General features: G+C 42.8%; 1 protein-coding gene across 1 annotated transcript in view; it reads left to right on the forward strand.

Annotated features, from left to right (window-relative positions):
* TMEM30A (transmembrane protein 30A) overlaps positions 1-19,614 on the forward strand; it is a 44,274-nt gene that overhangs the window by 14,072 nt on the left and 10,588 nt on the right. The window contains 2 exon segments of the mRNA XM_058661339.1: positions 15,120-15,227; positions 18,789-18,896. Of these exon segments, the coding sequence (XP_058517322.1) occupies positions 15,120-15,227; positions 18,789-18,896 (216 nt within the window).

The following is a 19,614-nucleotide window of genomic DNA, read 5'->3' on the forward strand; positions in this document are numbered from 1 at the left end:
TAAGCAGTGATTCGAAGAACCAAAACCCCAGAACTCCCAGGCCGGGCAGCCAGCAGGCGAAGCCTGGTGCCAAGTGGCGCAATGGCTGCCCAGGGACAGCTCACCACGTGCACATGGTGGCTGGAGTCGGGATCTGAGCAAGATGCCCCATCCTGGAGCCCACCAGTGGCCTCCCAGCTGCTGGAAGTTTAAATCCCCAGGCCCAAGGTCACGCCCCTCCCCAATCCCATTCACCGCCCAATGAGGGCGGTGGGTGGGCCCCAGACCTACCCAGTCACAGAAACTTCCCCCCTCGGTGTACTCACCCCGAAGGAAGCAGCCCCCGAACCCAGGCAGGCCCGGGGACAGCTCACCACATGCACATGGTGGCTGGAGTCGGGATCCGAGCAGGACACCCCATCCTGGAGCCCACCGGCGGCCTCCCGGCTGCTGGAAGTTTAAATCCCCAGCTGATTCCTGCTGCCATTTTCAAAAAGACTAATATGAATAGCCAAATTCTCTTCCTTAGAATGTCTCTTGTGTCTGTCACCCTCCAGCAATCAGGACATTGTCTAAGCGCTTTTTCATAGAATGTAATTTTCTTCATGATAGACTGTGTTCTGCTTCTCTGTCCTCATTGTGTACCACTTTCACACTTTTTTACTCTCACGTTAACCAACTACTGCTTCTAAGTCTACCTGAAATAGCCTCTTTCCTTATTCCACCACTTTGTTCAAATTGTTACTGCCAAAGTTACAGAAAAAGGTTTCCTGATTCTTCTCTCCCCATCTGATGTATATGCTTCTCTCAGGTTTCCTAAGTACTAGCTAATGACGCCTTGTAACGTTATCATGGATTGGAAATGCCTGCATCAGAGCCAGGCACTTGGATACAGGATGCAGATGTTCTAAGCAGCTACTTGATTTCTTTTTTTAAAAAAGATTTTACTTGTTTTATTGCAAAGTCAGATATACAGAGAGGAGGAGAGACAGAAATATTTTCTGTCCAATGATTCACTCCCTAAGTGACTGCAACGGCCTGTGTTGCACCGATCTGAAGCCGGGAGCCAGGAAATTCCCCCAGGTCTCCTATGTGGATGCAGGGTCCCAAGGCTTTGGGCTGTGCTCGACTGCTTTCCCAGGCCACAGGCAGGGAACTAGATGGGAAGCGGGGCTGTCGGGTTTAGAAGCGGTGCTCATATGGGATCCCAGTGTGTTCCAGGCGAGCACTTTAGCCGCTAGGCCACTGCGCTGGACCATAGCTACTTGATTTCAATGCTTTGTGCCCATCTCTTTGTAACAGTTATAAAAGCATATTGCTATAATTGCTGTACTTTTATTAGTTACTGTTAATGTTCTACCATGATTAATTTATAAATTAAACTTATCATAGATGTACAGAAATTGGGAAAAGCAGGAATTTTGAAGAAGCAAAATTTCTAGACCAAAATTTCTAGGACAATTTCAGGCATTTATTGGAGGACTTGGATTATATCCCCTGCATATAAGAGGAATTGGGACAGTAAGTACTGAATTATAAAATTCTGTTTCAGTATCTAATAGATACAATGTTCTTGGGATTGTGACTACTCATCCTTTTTCTTTATGTTCTGTGTATTTACTTAGAGGGCAGACACAGGCATAGATAGAGAAGCATACGGAAATAGACCTAAAGAGATCTTTTATCTTTTGCTTCACTCCCCCCAAATGCCTGCAGCAACCTGACTGGTTCATTCCAAAGCCAGAAACCTGGATTTCAGTCTGGGTCTCCCATGTGGGCAGCAGGGACTCAAGAACTTGAGTAATCACCTGCTCTCTCTCAAGGTGTACATTAGCAGGACGCCGTATTGGAAATCGAGTGGTTCCTTGAACACAGGCACTCTGATATGGGATGGCGGCATCCAAAGAAGCATCTTCATTACTGTACCAAATGCCTGCCTGTACAAGCCGACCTGTTTTCATAATTTTTTAAAGGTCTATTTATTTATTTGAAAGGCAGAGTGACATATAGAATAGGTTATCCATTACTGGTTGACTACGCAAATGACTGCAGTAGCCAGGACTGGAAGTCTGTATCCTGATCTCTCATGTGTATAGCAAGGGCTCAGGTGCTTGGGTCATGATCTGCTGCTTTCCTTGGCACAATAGCAGGGAGCTAGATCAGAAGCAGAGCTGCTGGGGCTCCCTGCTATTGTGCCAAGGAAAGCAGCAGATCATGACCCAAGCACCTGAGCCCTTGCTATACAAGGGTTGCTGGCATCAGAAGCAGCACCACAACACTTGCCCCAATAGAGCCATTTTTAGTCTATATTTTAGATAAAATAAGATTTCATAGTATTAACATATTGGCACCAGTATGGTGGCATATCAGGCGGATCCTCTATGGAGCTGGTGTTTCATATAAAAGCACTGGTTCAAGTCCTGGTTGCTTGACTTCTGATCCCTGCTAATGGCCTGGAAAGCAGTGGGAGATGGTCTAGGACATTGGGCCTTTGAACCCACATGGGACACCAGAGGAAGTTCCTGACTCTCGACTTCAGACTGGCCCCGCTCTGGCCTTTGTGGTCATTTCGGAAGTGAACCAGTTGGTGGAAGATTCTTTCTTTCTGTTTCTCCCCTGCCTCAAGTAAAAATAAATATCTTTAAAATATTAGCAAGTTAATTATTGATGCCAGTTTTATTTTAAAATATGGCTTGAGTTGACTTACATACTGAAGTTATCATAGGGCCTATTTACATAAGATTATGGGAAGCAGCAGACAAGTCTGACGAAGAGAACCATAACTGTGGAGCTAGACAGATCTGATTGTATGTGGGTTGATTATATTTCCCCAAAAGATACATTGAAATCCTAACTCTAGCTACTTCTGAATGCAGCTATGAAAATAGAGTCCTTGCAGATATAAGCAAGGTAACATGAAATCACTAGGGTGAGTCTCTGTTCAATGTGGCTAGTTTGCTTATGCGAAGAACCTTATTTACACGGAGGGAAGATGATGTGAGGACAGGGAGGGAATGCTGGGTGACAGCCGAACCAGAGATGTAGTGGTGCAGCACAGAGAACTCACAGAAAATGCTGGCCACTGCCAGAACTGTAATGAGACAAGGATGGTTTCTGTCAAGAGATTCAGAGGGTGTGTGGTTCTGCTGTCACCTTGAGCTTGAGCTTCCTTTCCTACAGAGAACATAAAGTTCTCTTGCTCTGACATAGCAGTTCTATAGAACAAATGTAGATAAATACCAGCTGGTTAGTCTTGGGAGCCCATCTAATTTCTGTGTATCACTTACTTCATTTGTAATAATTCTGGCATGGAGTAGATGTCTAGGAAACAGCAGATGACTTTTCCCGTATCTGTCCTTTTCATGTATCTGTCACCTGATTCATTGATCATTTCCAAGTGGAAGATTGTGATTTACTGCTTTAATTAGAAGTAAAAACCTACTTTGTATTTCCCTTTAGTATTTGTAACTTTTTAAAAGATTTATTTTTTGTTATGAAGAGTTATATATTTGAAAGATTTAGAGAGAGAGAGAAATCTTGGATTTACTGGTTCACTCCCCTTTATGGCTGCAATGGCAGGAACCAGGTACTACTTCCAAGTCTCCCTTGTGAGTGAATGCAGGTGCCCAAGGACTTGGGCCATCTGCTGCTTTCCCAGGAACACTATCAGGGAGTTGGATGGAAGTAGAACAGCCAGGACTCAAACCAGCTCCCACATGGGATGTCGACATCATAGGCAGCTGCTTTACTCACTGTGCCACAGAACCAGCCCTGAGTGCTTCTGATTTTTAAAATGTGTTATTTTTTAAATGCTTATTTATTTTAATCTACCCGAAGGAAGAAAGGTAAAGTAAAGGATAGGGGAGGAAGAAAGGGTGACAGAGAAAGAGCAACAGAGAGAGAGGAGAGAGATATATAAAGAGAGAGATGGAGATGATCTTCTGTCTAATGGGTCACACTCCCCAAATGCCTGCAGCAGCTACAGATAGGCCAGGCTGAAGCCAAAAGCCATGATCTCAATGCAGATTGCCCACTTTAGCTGCAGGGGTTCAAGAACTTGGCCATGAGCTGCTGTCTCCCAGGTTACGTAGCAGGAAGCTGGGACCAGAACCTGAATGAAGTAGCCAGAGCTGCAGGTGGCACTTGGTGTAGAATGGGGCATCCCAAGTACAGCCTACCACAGCTTTACCACAGCTCCTACTCCCAAAGCAGGAAGGTTGGGCACGTGGCAGCTTGCTTCTCTGCAGTCGTAAGGAAAATGTGTTTTTTCACATTGATATAGATGGGAGCTTCAAAAGGATCACAGAAAATTTAGAGTATCTTTTATTATTATTATTATTATTTTGTTGACAATCTTTACATAGTTAATTATGATAAAAAGGTTCAGAGGCTATAAGGAAGTGGGTAAGATTATTATGTCCATATTGTTTCCTTCTTGTATCTGAGGTAAAGGGGGATATTGAGGGAGAAGCCCCACCCAGTTTCCCACCCACCCCAAGTCCCGGATGTGGGGCATGCTCTGAGATACTTGCTCAAGTGGTTTTAATAGTTCACCAATTATGAATCGCTGCCAGTTTCGCCACTCCAAGCACGATGAGGTCGTTGAAGAATCCACTGATTGACATAGTCCATCATAGAGTCTTCATTTGCCCAGTATTTCACTGCCAACATATAGATGAGGTGGTTGATTGACTCGTTCTGTCCTCTGTCTTTTCTTGGCTAGGGTTCTGGTCCAGCAGTTCGATTGGGGAGATTCCCAAAGAAACTTTGAGGTATTCCCAGACCATATTCTTGCATGTTCTAGCAAGCACAGGGCCCGGCACAGTCCATCGCCCTGATCAGTTGGTGGTTACAATTGCTGAGTTGGTTCTGTTTTCAGTCCCGACTTGCGCTGGAACCAATGGGTGTTGCAGTCCAGCCTGGTTCTACCCATCACATGCTCGGCCCTCACATCAACCAGTGGGGGCTGCAGCCTAGTCAGAGCGACCCACAATAAGCCCCACCAGGCCCGCCCCTTACCCTGGTTTGCCAGTATGTATAGGAGACTAGTCCAGTCTGTCCCACATCCCATTTGGTAGAGCATCTTTTAATTCCACTTTTTTGGTGATGTTTCTAAAGCTCCCCTGCATTGCTTATTTGATTTAAAAAAGGAAGCATTTTTTAATACTTTAAAAATGTTCAGTACCCCAGGATCCCTGCCATCTTATTATGCCTCTTTTACTCTTATTCTCAAAATTTATGCCTACTTTCTCCTACCAGTACCTTGGTTGTACAAATTATTTGGTCTGCAAAGATAGTAAACTCTGAAAATCTTAGGAAAATTCCTCATATTTGGGACTTTAATAGGAAGCGTTGTAACTTACATTATCCTTTTTGTGATAAGAGCCTGGACTGTTGCTCAGTGCTTAGTGATTGCAGACTTCTCTTTTTGCCTAAGATTGATTGATTAAATCCTCTCTTCTCTTCGTTGCTTCCTTCCTGTTCCTCTTCCCCTCTCTCTCTCTCTCTCTCTCTCTCTCTCTCTCTCTCAATTCAGAGTTACAGAGATAAAGTGTGAGTGATATATTTTCCATTCAGTGATTCATTCCTGAAATGGCCAGAGGTGGACGGTCTGGGAGCCAGGAGCTAAGAGCCTCTTTCACATCTCCCACACGGGTGCAGGGGTCCAAGTCCTTGAGCCATCCTTGGCTGATTTCCCAGACCATTAGCGGGGAGCTGGATCCAAAGTGGAGGCGCATGAATTGGTGCCCATATGGGATGCCAGAGCTGTAGGCAGAGGCTTAGCTGACTACGCCACAGTGCCCGGTCCCATCAATTTAGCTCTTGAAATAGAAATAGAGCTCTTTTGTCTCCCAAACTCTCACAATGGAAAATTTCGTATTATTTGGAAGTATGTTCAGATACTAGGCACTTTAATAAGAATGAAAATAACAACTGTCCATGAGTGGTTTCTCTGTTTTTATCATCTCAAGGTCTTGATTTTGTGCATCAGAAATGACATAGTATGGCAGAAAGAGCATGGGTATTAGATACAGCAGGAGTGGCATCAAACTGTGTTTAGAATTACTGTGTCTGGGTGATATTGGAAAAATTCCTGGCCTTCCTAAATGACAGTTTTCTAGTTTAAAATAAGGAAAATAAAGGCAAATTTTGTAGGACTCTTTTTATTTTAAATTTAAAATGTATTTGAGAGGCAGAGAGACAGGGACAGTTACAGAGACTTCCCATCTATTATTCCACTCACCAAATGCCACAGAAGCCTCCATCTGGGGCTGATGCTAGGGAGCCAAGAGCTCAGTTCCAGCATGGGGCAGGAAGCCAGCTACCTGAGCCATCACTGCTGCCTCTCGGGGTACAGTAGCCAGAAGCTGGGACACTCAGTAGTGAGGCTGGCATTTGACTCCAAGTCCTCTGATATGGAACATGAGTGCCGTACCTGATGTCTTAACTGCTAGACCAAGTGCCTGTTGTTGTACTTATTAAATAAGGTGATACATTTTAAGTGTTTAAAATATCTAACACTTGGACCATGTTCAGTAAATAGCAATCACTGAAACACAGTTGCTGTTTTGGCTCCAGTTTATGTTTTAGCCTTGTCTCATTTTCTTCCAACATGAAATTCTCCGTACATCCAAAATGCATGGCCTCATTGTCCTTCATTGTACTTTGTGCTTTATAACTTCTTTTTTTTCCCATATTCTCTCTGCATTTTCCCCTTGTTTTGTGACTTAAGATCCTTGATAAAAAGGTACTGGTCTGTCTACAACCGATTGTCCTTCTGTGACATCCAGCTGTGTACTTAACATGATATGGTAGTTTGCTTTGTTTTCATCTCTGTTAAAGGGCAAAGGAAACTCCCTGTTCATAGGAAAAAGCAGTTTAATAGAAGCACCATTGTGCATGGAATCCAAAATCCTTGGTTCTAGCTTAGGACTAGCCATTCTGCTTGTTAACTTTGGCAAGTTTATGATAGTATTCTGGCATTTTAGTAAGGATCAAATGAAATACATATGTAAAAAGAGCTTATGCAAGCTGTTGAATAAGTATGTTGTATAATTATTGTACTTTTTAAAGATTTCTTTTATTTTATTGCAAAGTCAGATATACAGAGAGGAGGCGAGACACAGAGTAAGATCTTCCATCCATTGATTCACTCCTTAAGTGGCTGCAACGGCTGGATCTGCACCAATCCAAAGCCAGGAGCCAGGAGCCTCTTCTGGGTCTCCCACATGGGTGCAGGGTCCAACACTTTGGGCCGTCTTCGACTGCTTTCCCAGGCTACAAGCAGGGAGCTGGATGGGAAGTGGAGCTGCTGGAATTGGAACCAGCACCCATATGGGATCCCGGGGCATGCAAGGCAAGGACTTTAGCCACTAGGCTACCGTGATGGGTCCAGAATTACTCTATTTTGTACCATGCCTTGTACATCATAAGGCTTACTGTGTTGATGATGATAATTTTTAAAAGCACTTTAAAATTTTTCTAGAATCAGAAGACATTAGATAGGCCTTATAATGTGATAGTACAAGACACTGCTTGGGATATCTGCATCCCGTAGCTGATTGCTGATTGAAGTCCCAGCTACTCTGCTGCTGATACAGCTTCCAGCTGGTGCATCCCATGAAGTAACAGATGGTGTCTCAAATACGGGACTTCTTACAGCCGTGGTTGAGACCTGGATTGAAGTCAGGGCTTCTGGCTTTGGCTTGACCCAGACCTGGCTATTGTATACATTTGGGCAGTGAACCAGTGGATGGATGATGTTTCTCTCTACCTCAGTCTCTCTCCCTGTGTAACTCTGCTTTTCAAATAGATGAAAATAAGCAAAAATAAGCATTAGAAAAGCATAGATATTTACATAGATATTTTTTACATTTGAATTTTATTTTTAATATTGTTTGCATGGTTGAGAGGGGGGCAAAACCAAGAGGATCTCTGGTTAGGGCGGGGAGGGTCATGGTATAGAGGAAGGTAGGTGGGACAAATGTTTCAGCTCTATCTCTCTCTCCCTCGCTCCTTCTCCCTTCCCCCTTCCTTCCTCCTCCCTTTTCCCTTTTCCTTTCTCCCTCCCCTTCCCCCTTTCCTTCTTTGGTCTCTTTTTTTCTCGTGTGTCCACTGGGGTGAAGGTAAAAAGATCACTCCTTTCTGTTAAACTACATAAACACCCAGGGATAGGGCACAGTCCTTAGAGACCCTGATGTAGGCAAGAGTGTTCTAAGGATGTTACTTGAGTGGTTTTGATACTTCTGAGAAGTTGTGGTCTTCATTACAGCATGGCTGAGAAAATTCTTCCAAGGTCTGTTGGCTGACCAGGTCCTCCTCAGTGCATCCCCAGACCCCAAGAACATGCTTCAAAGCTTGGCCATGAGAGTAGTCCAACTTGTTCTGCTTTCCATCCTCTGACAAGGCACTCAGTGTGCTACGCTGGCCCAGATGAGCAGGCTGTCATGTCCCCTGTGTGCATCTGGGCATGCACAGGCATCAGCAAATGAGTAGACCTAGTCCTTCATCTGTACTCCAGGGTTGGACCACATATATTGTGATTTTCCCTGAGGCCGAAGCCCTGCTTGGCATGCTCTGCTCTCAGTCCTGGCCTTTGCATGTGCTGGTGGGTTTTACAGCCTGGCCCAGCTTGGCTCCCTTCCAGCCCCAGCTCCCATGAGTGTCAATTGAATTACACGGTTCTGCCTGACTAGTTTGTCACCGTCCTAAGTTTTCCACACAAACTGGCAGGTGCTGCAGTCCCGCAGAGGTGAGCCCAAAAGTCCTCTACAGAATCTGCCCCTAAATCCAGTTCTCTTAATGTTCTGGTGGGTGCTATGGCCCAACCTGACATAGCTCACCCCTGGCCCAAAACTTGGGCGGGTACTGTGGCCTAGCCCAGCCAGGGTTGTTCTGCATTTCCCACCCCCCACCTCCACCTTTTGTGTACCAGCAGGCGATGTTATTTATCCCAGTCCAGGTGTCCCACATGGGTGGATGCCTTGGCATGACCCAGACATGCCTTCTGGTTTCCCCCATCTAAACCACTCTGTCTCAGCTCCCTTGCCTACCTGTGAGTGCAGTGGCCTGGTTCATAGAAAACCCCAGAAGTCATTTGTCCCCTGTCAAGTAGCTGCTCTCACTCCAATATGTCCCCAGACACTCTTCCTTCCCTGTGCAGTCTGCAGTACCCCTGCCTGGGGCCAGGGACGCATGTCCAAGTCTGGCATTCCCCACCTTCCTCATCTGTCTTCAAATAATAATAAAAGAATAGGCAACTATGCTGGCACACTGGTAGAGTTAACAGTTTTGGCATACTAGACCCAGAGTGCCTGCTGGCTGTTGGCTGCTTTTCTCCCAACAGTGTAGTACTTGCTAGATATAAGGCAGCCTAGGCAGTTACCTACAGCTGGAGAAAAATGTATTTTAAAAATTATGATATAATAATTGGGCCCGGCACCATGGCCTAATAGCTAAAGTCCTTGCCTTGAACGCGCCAGGATCCCATGTGGGCACCGGTTCTAATCCCGGCAGCTCCACTTCCCATCCAGCTCCCTGCTTGTGGCCTGGGAAAGCAGTCGAGGACGGCCCAATGCTTTGGGACACTGCACCCGCGTGGGAGACCCAGAAGAGGTTCCTGGTTCCCGGCTTCGGATCGGCGCAGCACTGGCCATTACACTCACTTGGGGAGTGAATCAATGGATGGAAGATCTTCCTCTCTGTCTCTCCTCCTCTCTGTATATCTGACTTTGCAATAAAAAAAAAGAAAAAAATTATAATAAATATTGTGATAAAAAATTCTAGTTGTCCTCTGAAATTTAGAGTAAAATATTTTAAGACTTGATTTATTTGTTGTAGTTACAAAGAGAGAGGGAGAGACAGAGATTGCATCCATCAGTACTCTTCCCAAATGGCCATAGTGGCCCAGGCTGGACCATGCTGAAACCAGGAGCCGGAGCATTTTGCAGGACTCTCACATGGGCCATCTTCAGCTGCTTTCCCTCATTGATAGGTAGCTGGATTGAAAGTGGAGCAGACGGGACATGGACTGGTCCCCATATGGGATGCTGGGATTGAAGGCAGTGACTTTTCCCACTGTAACCCAACACTGGTCCCCGCCCTTCAATTTTGCTCAGGTGTAATGTGCAGTAATTATTACTAGCTCCAGTACAGTTTTTAATTTTGTTGTACCGTGGTTTAATTTATTAGCTCTCAAATTCCATCAAATTAATTAAATTCTCTTAAAGTATGTCTCCTTGATTGATCATAACTGATTATTTCTCTTATATTTTGCCCTAGAGAATGATTTCTAGAGAGTTAGTTGAGAATTGTCTGTCAAATAAATACACTTTTGTAATTGGCCCAATTTGAAACTTTCGTAACTTTAATTCTTTTTTTTTTTTGCATTTCTTTGTATTTCTTTTTTTTTTATTCATTAATTACATTGTATTACATGACACAATTTCATAGGTACTGGGATTCTCCCCCCTTTACCCCAAACCCTTCCCCCATGGTGAATTCCTTCACCATGATGCATAACCACAGCTCAGGTTCCGTTGGGATTCCCTAATTACAAGCTCACACCATACAGAGTCCAGCATCCCACTGTCCAGTCAAGTTCAACGGCCTCTTAGGGAGGCCCTCTCAGGTTTGAAGGCAGAGCCAGCAGTACATGTAGGAGCCTGGACTGGGAACGCCTCAAAGTTTCTTTGGGGATTCCCCTGAACAAAATGGAGGAATCAAAACATTAACCAAGAAAAGATGGAAGATGGAGTAGATCAATCAACCACCTCAGCTGTATGTTTGCAGCGGAAAACTGGATAAGGGGAAACTCTAAGATAGACTATGTCAATCAGTGGACTCTGCACCAGCCTCATCGTACCTGGACTGTTGCTGATGATATGTTGGAGCTTCTAACTGATAGAAGTAACTTTAATTCTTGAATTAATCATTAAGTGAATAAGAAAATGTGGAAATGTTTTAATATTTATTTTTTATTGGAATGTCAGATGTACAGAGAGAAGAAGATACAAAGAGAAAAAATCTTCCATCCATTCGTTCATTCCCCAAGTAGCCGCAATGGCTGGAGCTGAGCCAACCCAAAGCCAGGAACCAGGGGCTGCTTCTGGATCTCCCAAGCAGCTGCAGGGTTCGGGCCGTCCTCTGCTGCTCTCCCAGGCCACAGGCAAGGAGTGGAGCAGCTGGGATGGGAACCTGCACCCATATGGGATCCTGGTGCATAAAAGGCAAGAACTATATCCGCTAGGCTACTACATGGACCTTCCCGAAACATTTTTAAATACAATTTATTTCTGAATCATTTCATCTTTTCTTTCATCTCCTCAGTGCCATTAAACATATTACATATAAATACGCCCTGATGCTATGTTGTGGCCTGATAAGTTTCTCTTAATTTATAAGACCTGTGTTTCTGATTTATATTCTTTAGTTTATGTCTAACTTCTCTTCCATGTTTGCAGTGAAAGGGAGTTTCCCAAAGTTTCACTGATTAAAAAGTAAGCTTTTATGAGAACATTTATATAGATTATATCAGGATTTGTCAAAATGAAATTTTTTTTTTCTAAAGTTCTAACACATCCACTTCTGGAAAACCCATTGTTCTTAATGGTCTTGTGACTTTAAACTTGACTTTGGTCTGTCATCAGGCCTTGATTTTGAAAGCAGTCTGAAGATACCTTTGCTGACCACGATTTTATCCAAGGGAATATCCACAGAGTGCCTTGAGGTGATTGTAGTTATGAACTTTTATGGAAGACTTGATCTTTGACCTTTGGTAATTTTCTTCTTGCCCATGGCAGCAATCACATTATGGAGAAAGTGGTCATTTCCAGCCACCAGAACATACACAGCTGAAAATGTGATCCGAGGTGCCATCATCAGGCTTGTTCACAGTGACATCTTTACATCTGAATAGTATCTGGCAGGGAACATTACCACTTCTTAAAAGACAAAGCCAAATTTTATCATACAGTGTATAATTTTTTAAAACAACCAGGGCCAATGGTGTGGCCCAGTGTGTTTAGCCATTGCCTGTGATATCAGTATCCCATATGGAAGCCAGCTGGTGTCCCAGCTGCTCCACTTCCAATCCAGCTCTCTGCTATTGTTCCTGGAAAAGCAGCAGAGGGTGGCCCAGATGCCTGGGGCCCTGTACTCTTGTGGGGGACCTCTAAAAAGCTCCTAATTTTTGCCTAACCTGGTCCCTGCCATTGGGAACAATTGAAGAGTGAGCCAGCAGATGAAAACTCTGCCTTTCAAATAAATAAGTAAATAAATATTTTAAAAGTTAAACAACCAAATGTTATTAAATTCAGGTTTTATTTTCTGGATAGAGATTTTAACCTTTTTTCTTTTTTCAAATTGTTAAAAAAAAAAATCAAGCATCCACATATAGAGCTTGCTTAGTTGATTTCTTTCCAAAGTAAAGATTATAGATGACTAACCTATGATATGAAAGTAGTAACAGATAATTAGAACTGTTTTAAAAAGTGAGAAGACACACCATAGACTGGTAGAAATACTTGCAAATGACATGTCTGGTAAAGGACTTTTCACCAAAATTACAAAGAAATAAGAAAATTAACACCATGATAGCAAACAGTGTCTTAAACAACTGGTACAAGTTAACAGACTACCATGGACTGGGTGCCTCAAACCAGAGAAATTGATTTCTCTCAGTTTTGGAATCTAGGAAGTATAAAATCAAGGTGTTAGTAGATCTGTGCTCCTAATGCAATAAGGTAAAGTCTCTCTAGCTTGTGGATGACTACCTTGTTGCTTTGTTCTCAGGTGCTAGAAATTGGAAAGTTTCTGTCTGTCTTCCTTTCTTATAAGAACAGTAATTCCAGCATGGGATTCCTATCTTCTGATCTAATGTAAACCTAATTATATCCAAAAGGCCCCATTTCAAAATACAGTAATAGGAGGGAGGGATAGAGAGTGTTCAAAAATTTGGGCTTTAACATAAGAGTTTTGGGAGTACTCATCATCTGCAGTATGCAGGTAGCAAATAAACATGTGAAAGATGTTGATCAGCATCATATCATTAGGGCATTGCAAATTAAAATAGCAAGGGTACTGGAAGGGCAAACATTAAAACACCAAATGCTCAAAAGGATGTATATTAGCACAAGGTGTTGATGGTAGGAATCTACATTTGTTGATGGTAGGAATACAGAATGGTACAATTGCATTGGAAAACAGTTTGACAGTTTCTTTAAAAATAAATATTCTCTTAACATATGATTCAACAGTTGTACTTCTTGTATTTACGTACGTGAGTTGAAAACTATGTAGCAGGTTGATTCATGGTTGCTGAAAAGAAGCAATGAAGATGTCCTTAAATAGGGTAATGGGTAAATAATTTGTGATACATATGAATAGGAGAGTATTATTTATTGCTAAAAATAAACGAGCCATCAAGCCGCTAAAAAAACATATAAACCCCTAAATGTATATTACTAAGTAAAAGAAGCCAGTCTGGGACCAGCATTGTAGCACAGCCAGTTAAGCTGCCACCTCTGTGGCTGACATCTCATGTGGGTGCCAGTTCATGTTCCAGCTGCACTGCTTTGTGGTCCAGCTGCACCACTTCCAATCCAGCTCCCAACTAATGGACATGGAAAGAACATCAGAAGATGGCCCAAGTGCATGGGCCTCTGCCCCACACTTGGGAGGCCTGGGTGGAGTTGCCGGCTTCTGGTTCAGTCTGGCCCAGGCCTGGCCATTAATTACAGCATTTTGGGGAGTGAACCAACAGGTAGAAGATATCTTTCTTTGTGTCTCTGCCTCTTTTTCCATAACTCTGCCTTTTAATAAATAAATATTAAACAAAAGAAACAGTCTGAAAAGTCTACGTACAGTATGATTCCAACTATATGACATTATAGGAAAGCCAAAACAATGGAGACAGCGAGCTTAGGGATTAATGGGTAGAGAAAGATGACTGTACAGCATACCGAAGGTTTTAAGAGTAATGAAACTTCTGTATGACTCAATGATAAATAATGTCATATATTTTTTCAAAATCCATAATACATGCAAAGTAACCAGTACTCAAGCTAGTGCTCCTATGTACTTTGCCAAGAATAAGTAACCTGCCAGTTTTGTGGGAGCTGTAAGATAAGGGCATGATTGATAAGGCAACGTTGGTCGTGTGGTTGAACAGCATGTACAGGACTGCTCCCTTCTCCAGAGGCTAAAGCTCCTGAGCGCTTCACCTTTCAGGTGACCCACCCCTAGTCTGTGTTGTTAACGGGATCTGTTATAGATCAAGAGCTTTATGAGTAACAGATATTCCTGTCTTACCTGGAAAATTCCAAGGGTGAAATTCCACACCAGCACACAGGGAAAACAAATTGAACACCAGGTTTGAATAAAAGTAGCTCTTGAAAACCTAATAATTTTTATTATATTTTAAGTACGAAAATGTACCATGGAAAGTTGAGGTCACTGAAAAATAGTAAGAAAAGCTGACTCATTGATTTTTATTAATCTGGCATTTTAATAGCTTAAACTTTGTAGTTTGAATTTTTAGACAGAATTTTAATTAAGATTTTAGGTGTAAATGTATTTTTTTCTTTTTTTTTTTTTTAAAGATTTATTCATTTTATTACAGCCAGATATATACAGAGGAAAGACAAAGAGGAAGATCTTCCGTCCGATGATTCACTCCCCAAGTGAGCCGCAACGGGCCGATGCGCGCCGATCCGAAGCCGGGAACCTGGAACCTCTTCCGGGTCTCCCACGCGGGTGCAGTGTCCCAATGCATTGGGCCGTCCTCAACTGCTTTCCCAGGCCACAAGCAGGGAGCTGGATGGGAAGTGGAGCTGCCGGGATTAGAACCGGCGCCCATATGGGATCCCGGGGCTTTCAAGGCGAGGACTTTAGCTGCTAGGCCACGCCGCCGGGCCCTAAATGTATTTTTTTCTGAAGAGAGAGGACTTGAGTCAGAATGAAAGAGGTCTCTTCTAGGATTTAATACTTGAGACTGGTAAACAAATAATTTGTTTTAATAAACAGATAATCTCAGTCCCATTTGCTTCATCGGACTGTCTCTTTTCGTGGCAAGTTTCTTTGGAATATTCCAGGTATCCATTTTCTCTAAGGAAATACTCAGTTGTGTTTTTCTTTTGCAGATTGATTATACCGGAACAGAGCCTTCTAGTCCCTGCAATAAATGTCTGTCTCCGGAAGTGACACCTTGCTATTGTACGATTAACTTCACACTGGACAAGTCATTTGAGGTCTGTATTTCTAAGCAATTTGTCAGAAAGGCCATTCTTTAAAGAAAAAAACACTAATTAATACTGTATTAAATGTTTCTTCATAGATATTTTGACTTTCTAGAGAAATCACATTATTTGAATCCACTTGCTTTTTTTTTTTTAAGATTTATTTATTTTATTACAACGTCAGATATACAGAGAGGAGGAGAGACAGAGAGGAAGATCTTTCGTCCAATGTTTCACTCCCCAGGTGAGCTCAATGGCCAGTGCTGCACCAATCTGAAGCCAGGAGCCAGGAACCTCTTCCGGGTCTCCAATGCAGGTGCAGGATCCCAAAGCATTGGGCCGTCCTCTCCTGCTTTCCCAGGCCATAAGCTGGGAGCTGGATGGGAAGTGGAACTGCCGGGTTTAGAACCGGCGCCCATATGGGATCCCGGGGTGTTCAAGGCTAGGACTTTAGCTGTTAGGCCACGTTGCCGAGCCCGGATCCGCTTACTTTTGAAGAAAATTGTTTCGTATGTGTAGCATTTGCATTGTACTGTATGACAAATATATTTATTTGTATGGTTTACTTTGTTTGGGCTTGGTGGGATGTAAGACATTTTATTGCACTGGAAATTTTTTTTACATTTTTAATATGTCTAATATTTTTCTTTTGAGATGTATTATTGTCAAAAGGTTAATGGATCTATAAGTTCAACAAATTAAGAACTAAAATGAGTTACTGCAAAGTTTTCTAATTTCACAAATTCACTTTGTGTAAAGTTTGTATCTACATGTACTTGTATTTTCAGTTTATTGCATTTATATAAGGTAGGTTTGGGTATAGCCCTTAGGATATTGGTAAAGAAACCTGTGTCCTCAGACCCGGCAGGTAAGCGCAAGAAACATGATAGGAAACAGCCCAGAACAGGTCATGGTAAGTTTCCCACTGGCATACATTTGGCATGGGTTGGGGGCAGACCAGGATGAATCAGTTGACGTCATCCACTGGCAAATCCGAGCACCAGAACAGAGTGTGGGTTGAGCCAGATTTGGTCGCGACAAAAACCACATACCAGTACACATTACAGAAAGCCAAGGTGAGGTGAGCCATACCACAAGTGCCCAAACAGCACATGTGAGAACCAGGAAGGGAGGGGGCAGAGCCAGTAGAGGGAATGAGGACTCACCTGCTGGACACCTGTTAGGCCCAAGGCTTAGTGAGGCTTGGACCTGTGCTCTTCTCTAGCCCCTCCTCTTCAGATGTCTACCTTGTTGCCTTAATGGGTTTTTGTGGGAGGATGCCCCAAGTTTGGTTTCTTAATCAGTGTTCACATGGTTTGACACTCCCCTGTGTGCCCATTCTGGGTTCGTGTGTATGTGTGTGAGTGAGAGAGAGAGAACACAGGAGAGTGAGTACACGTGGCTGAGCTTGTGTCTCTCATTCTTCCTCCTCCCTTCTGAACACCATTCAAAACAAATATAAGATTCCTTACCACCCCTTTCCCCTCAGCAGGAGAATCAGAAGCCCCTCTCCCCAGCTGTGTATTTATATAGATGGAAATATATATTGTATCATCATGCGTATAGCCTCTGCCACCTTGTATAAACCCTCAGCCTGTGCTACCTGACTCAGATATGAATGTATGTTCACTGAGGCTGTCCCCACTCCTGTACAGCGGCTCGTTTTCTTCGCGATCCATTGTATGACAAAATAAGAGAGAGAGCATGAGTTGGGATGGGGACAGACCAGACCAGGCAGGGCTACAACACCTGTGCCCCTCATGTGAGCTAAATCAGGGAAAAACCAGGTTGGGTTGACTGTTCCAACTGGTGCAAGCATAAATTAGAGTGGGTGAGGATTGGTTGGGCTTTGCCACAGCATCAGCTGGCAGAGGCTGGCACTGGGGGCTAAATCTGTCAAGTTAAACTTCAGAACCACCTAGAGAATGCATAATCAGGGAGTGGGAGTGGTCTAGTAGGAAAATAGGGGGCACCTCACCTCCCTCTTGGGTTACCACTTCCACTGGAGAGCATGAAAACCAGGACAGGGGTAGGGATGACTAGACATGTATGTGTGTGGGATAGATAGTAGGTTGGTTGGGTTGAGCTAGGCTTCAATGCCCATTGACATGTACGAGAGTTAATTGGGATGTGGGACAGAATGAACAAGTCTGAGGTACATACTGGCAAGCATGGGAACCAGGGTAGGGGGCAGGCCTGGTGGGGGCTATGGGGAATTGCCCCAACTAGGCTGCAGCTCCCACTGGTTTGTGTGAGGGCCGAGTATGAAGTGGGCAGGTTCGAGCTGGACTGCAACAACCATTGGTTCACGTGGTAGACAGGGCTGGAACCAGAACTGATCCAGCAGCAGCTGCAACCACTATCATGTGCATAAACTGATTGGGGCGACAGACAGTGTTGGACCCTGTATTGACAGGCACACTTGAGAATCAGGTCTGGGGTCACCTCAGACGAAGTTTCTTTGGAGATCCCTCCAACTGAACTGCTGATCTCAGAACCCCAACCATGAATTTACTGTACTGATTCCTAATTAAGATGATACTGTTTTTTTTTCTTTTTGATTATTTCTTTTTTTTCTTCAGTATTTTATTAGTATTATTATTATTAATTACATTGCATTATGTGACACAGCTTTATAGGTACTGGGATTCCCCCACCCCTCCCCAAACCCTCCCGGCGCCATGGCCTAGTGGCTAAAGTCCTTGCCTTGAACACCCCGGGATCCCATATGGGCGCCGGTTCTAAACCCAGCAGCCCCACTTCCCATCCAGCTCCCTGCTTGTGGCCTGGGAAAGCAGTCGAGGACGGCCCAAAGCCTTGGGACCCTGCACCCGCATTAGAGATGTGGAGGAAGTTCCTGACCCCTGGCTTCAGATTGGCACAGCACTGGCCATTGCAGTCACTTGGGGAATGAATCATCAGATGGAAAATCTTCCTCTCTGTGTTTCTGACTTTGTGATAAAAATAAATCTTTAAAAAAAAAAAGAGCACACTGTGTGAATGAGTTCATTTCATTGAAATAAGAGTATAGAAAATAGGACTGGCAGTCAGAAGAAAGAAAAATGTTAGTCATTCAAGATGGCATTTTAGCATCTTCTAAATATCTAGGTCTACCCTCTGTTTCCAAGTGATTTTAAAGCTTCCTTTACATAAGTACTTTTGTTGACTATAAATTATCTTGTTCCTTAGTTTAATCATTTATTAACTGCTAATAAAATGTAGTGGCCTGTTGATAAAAACATTGTATTCAAATTCAGAATTTACTTGGGCAATAAATGACAGTTTCGTCATTATCCTGCTGAAAAGTTCGTACAAACTAGGTGAAAACTAGAATTGGAATATTTTAAGTTGAAATTATTTCTAAGTAAACTAGTGCATTCCTTGTGGGTTTTTAAATATTTTTATATTTTCATTTTATTTGAAAGGCATATATATATATGTATATATATTGAGACAAAGTTCTTTTATCTTCTGGTTCACTTCCTAAAGTCCAAATTACTGGACTTTTATGTATGTATAAAACAAGTTTTTATGTCATATTTTATGTGAAAAATTTCCCCTCTATTTCTTTAGGGCAACGTGTTTATGTACTATGGACTGTCTAATTTCTACCAAAATCATCGTCGTTATGTGAAATCACGAGATGATAGTCAACTAAATGGAGACCCTTCTGCTTTGCTTGTAAGTAAAATAATGAAATTTGAAAGTATGTTATCTGAGAAAAAAGAACATGGTGATTGTAAAGTTAAAAATGTCAGATTATTTAATAATGATGTTAGGATGAAATTAAAGTACTGGCATTTCTAGTTTGGTTACAGTATATTTAATCACAATGTGTTTTTGCTGCAAATTGCACAAATGAATGACTTCTGGGATTTAGGGGACACATTTCCTCCTATTTGCTTTTAGTGTTACTGGAATTTTAGCTTCAGTTATCTGTGATGAAATTTTCATGAATCTAGCATTATTAGTATGAAATGTGTGCCAGTGGAGTTTTTCATTATGACATCAAATAAATATATGCAAAAGCTGCTTTTGATTTCTAGGATTCTGTCTTTAAACTTGAATACAGATGTCTCTATTTTTAAACTTATTCTTAGCCACAGTGGAAATATTCAAAAGGGCAAAGCACTAAAGAGCCGTGTGTGAAGGTTTTTTGAAAAGATGGATTCCAGAATTCTGTGAAATGTGAAATTTCACAGAAATTAGTTTTTACAGGTAGATTATGTAGTTTTCATAAGATTTCTTTCCAGTGTCCAGTCCCGCTTGGGTATCTGTGAACTAATACATCGTAGTTTCTTAACTATTGCTCACCTTTCCTTAGTAGTGGTTAACCCCTAAGTAGTTTATGTTATTGTGGCAAATACAGCAAATACTTAGAGGCCGAAGAAAAATTAGA

This window comes from Ochotona princeps, chromosome 1 (assembly GCF_030435755.1).
Source record: "Ochotona princeps isolate mOchPri1 chromosome 1, mOchPri1.hap1, whole genome shotgun sequence".
Lineage (NCBI taxonomy): Eukaryota > Metazoa > Chordata > Mammalia > Lagomorpha > Ochotonidae > Ochotona > Ochotona princeps.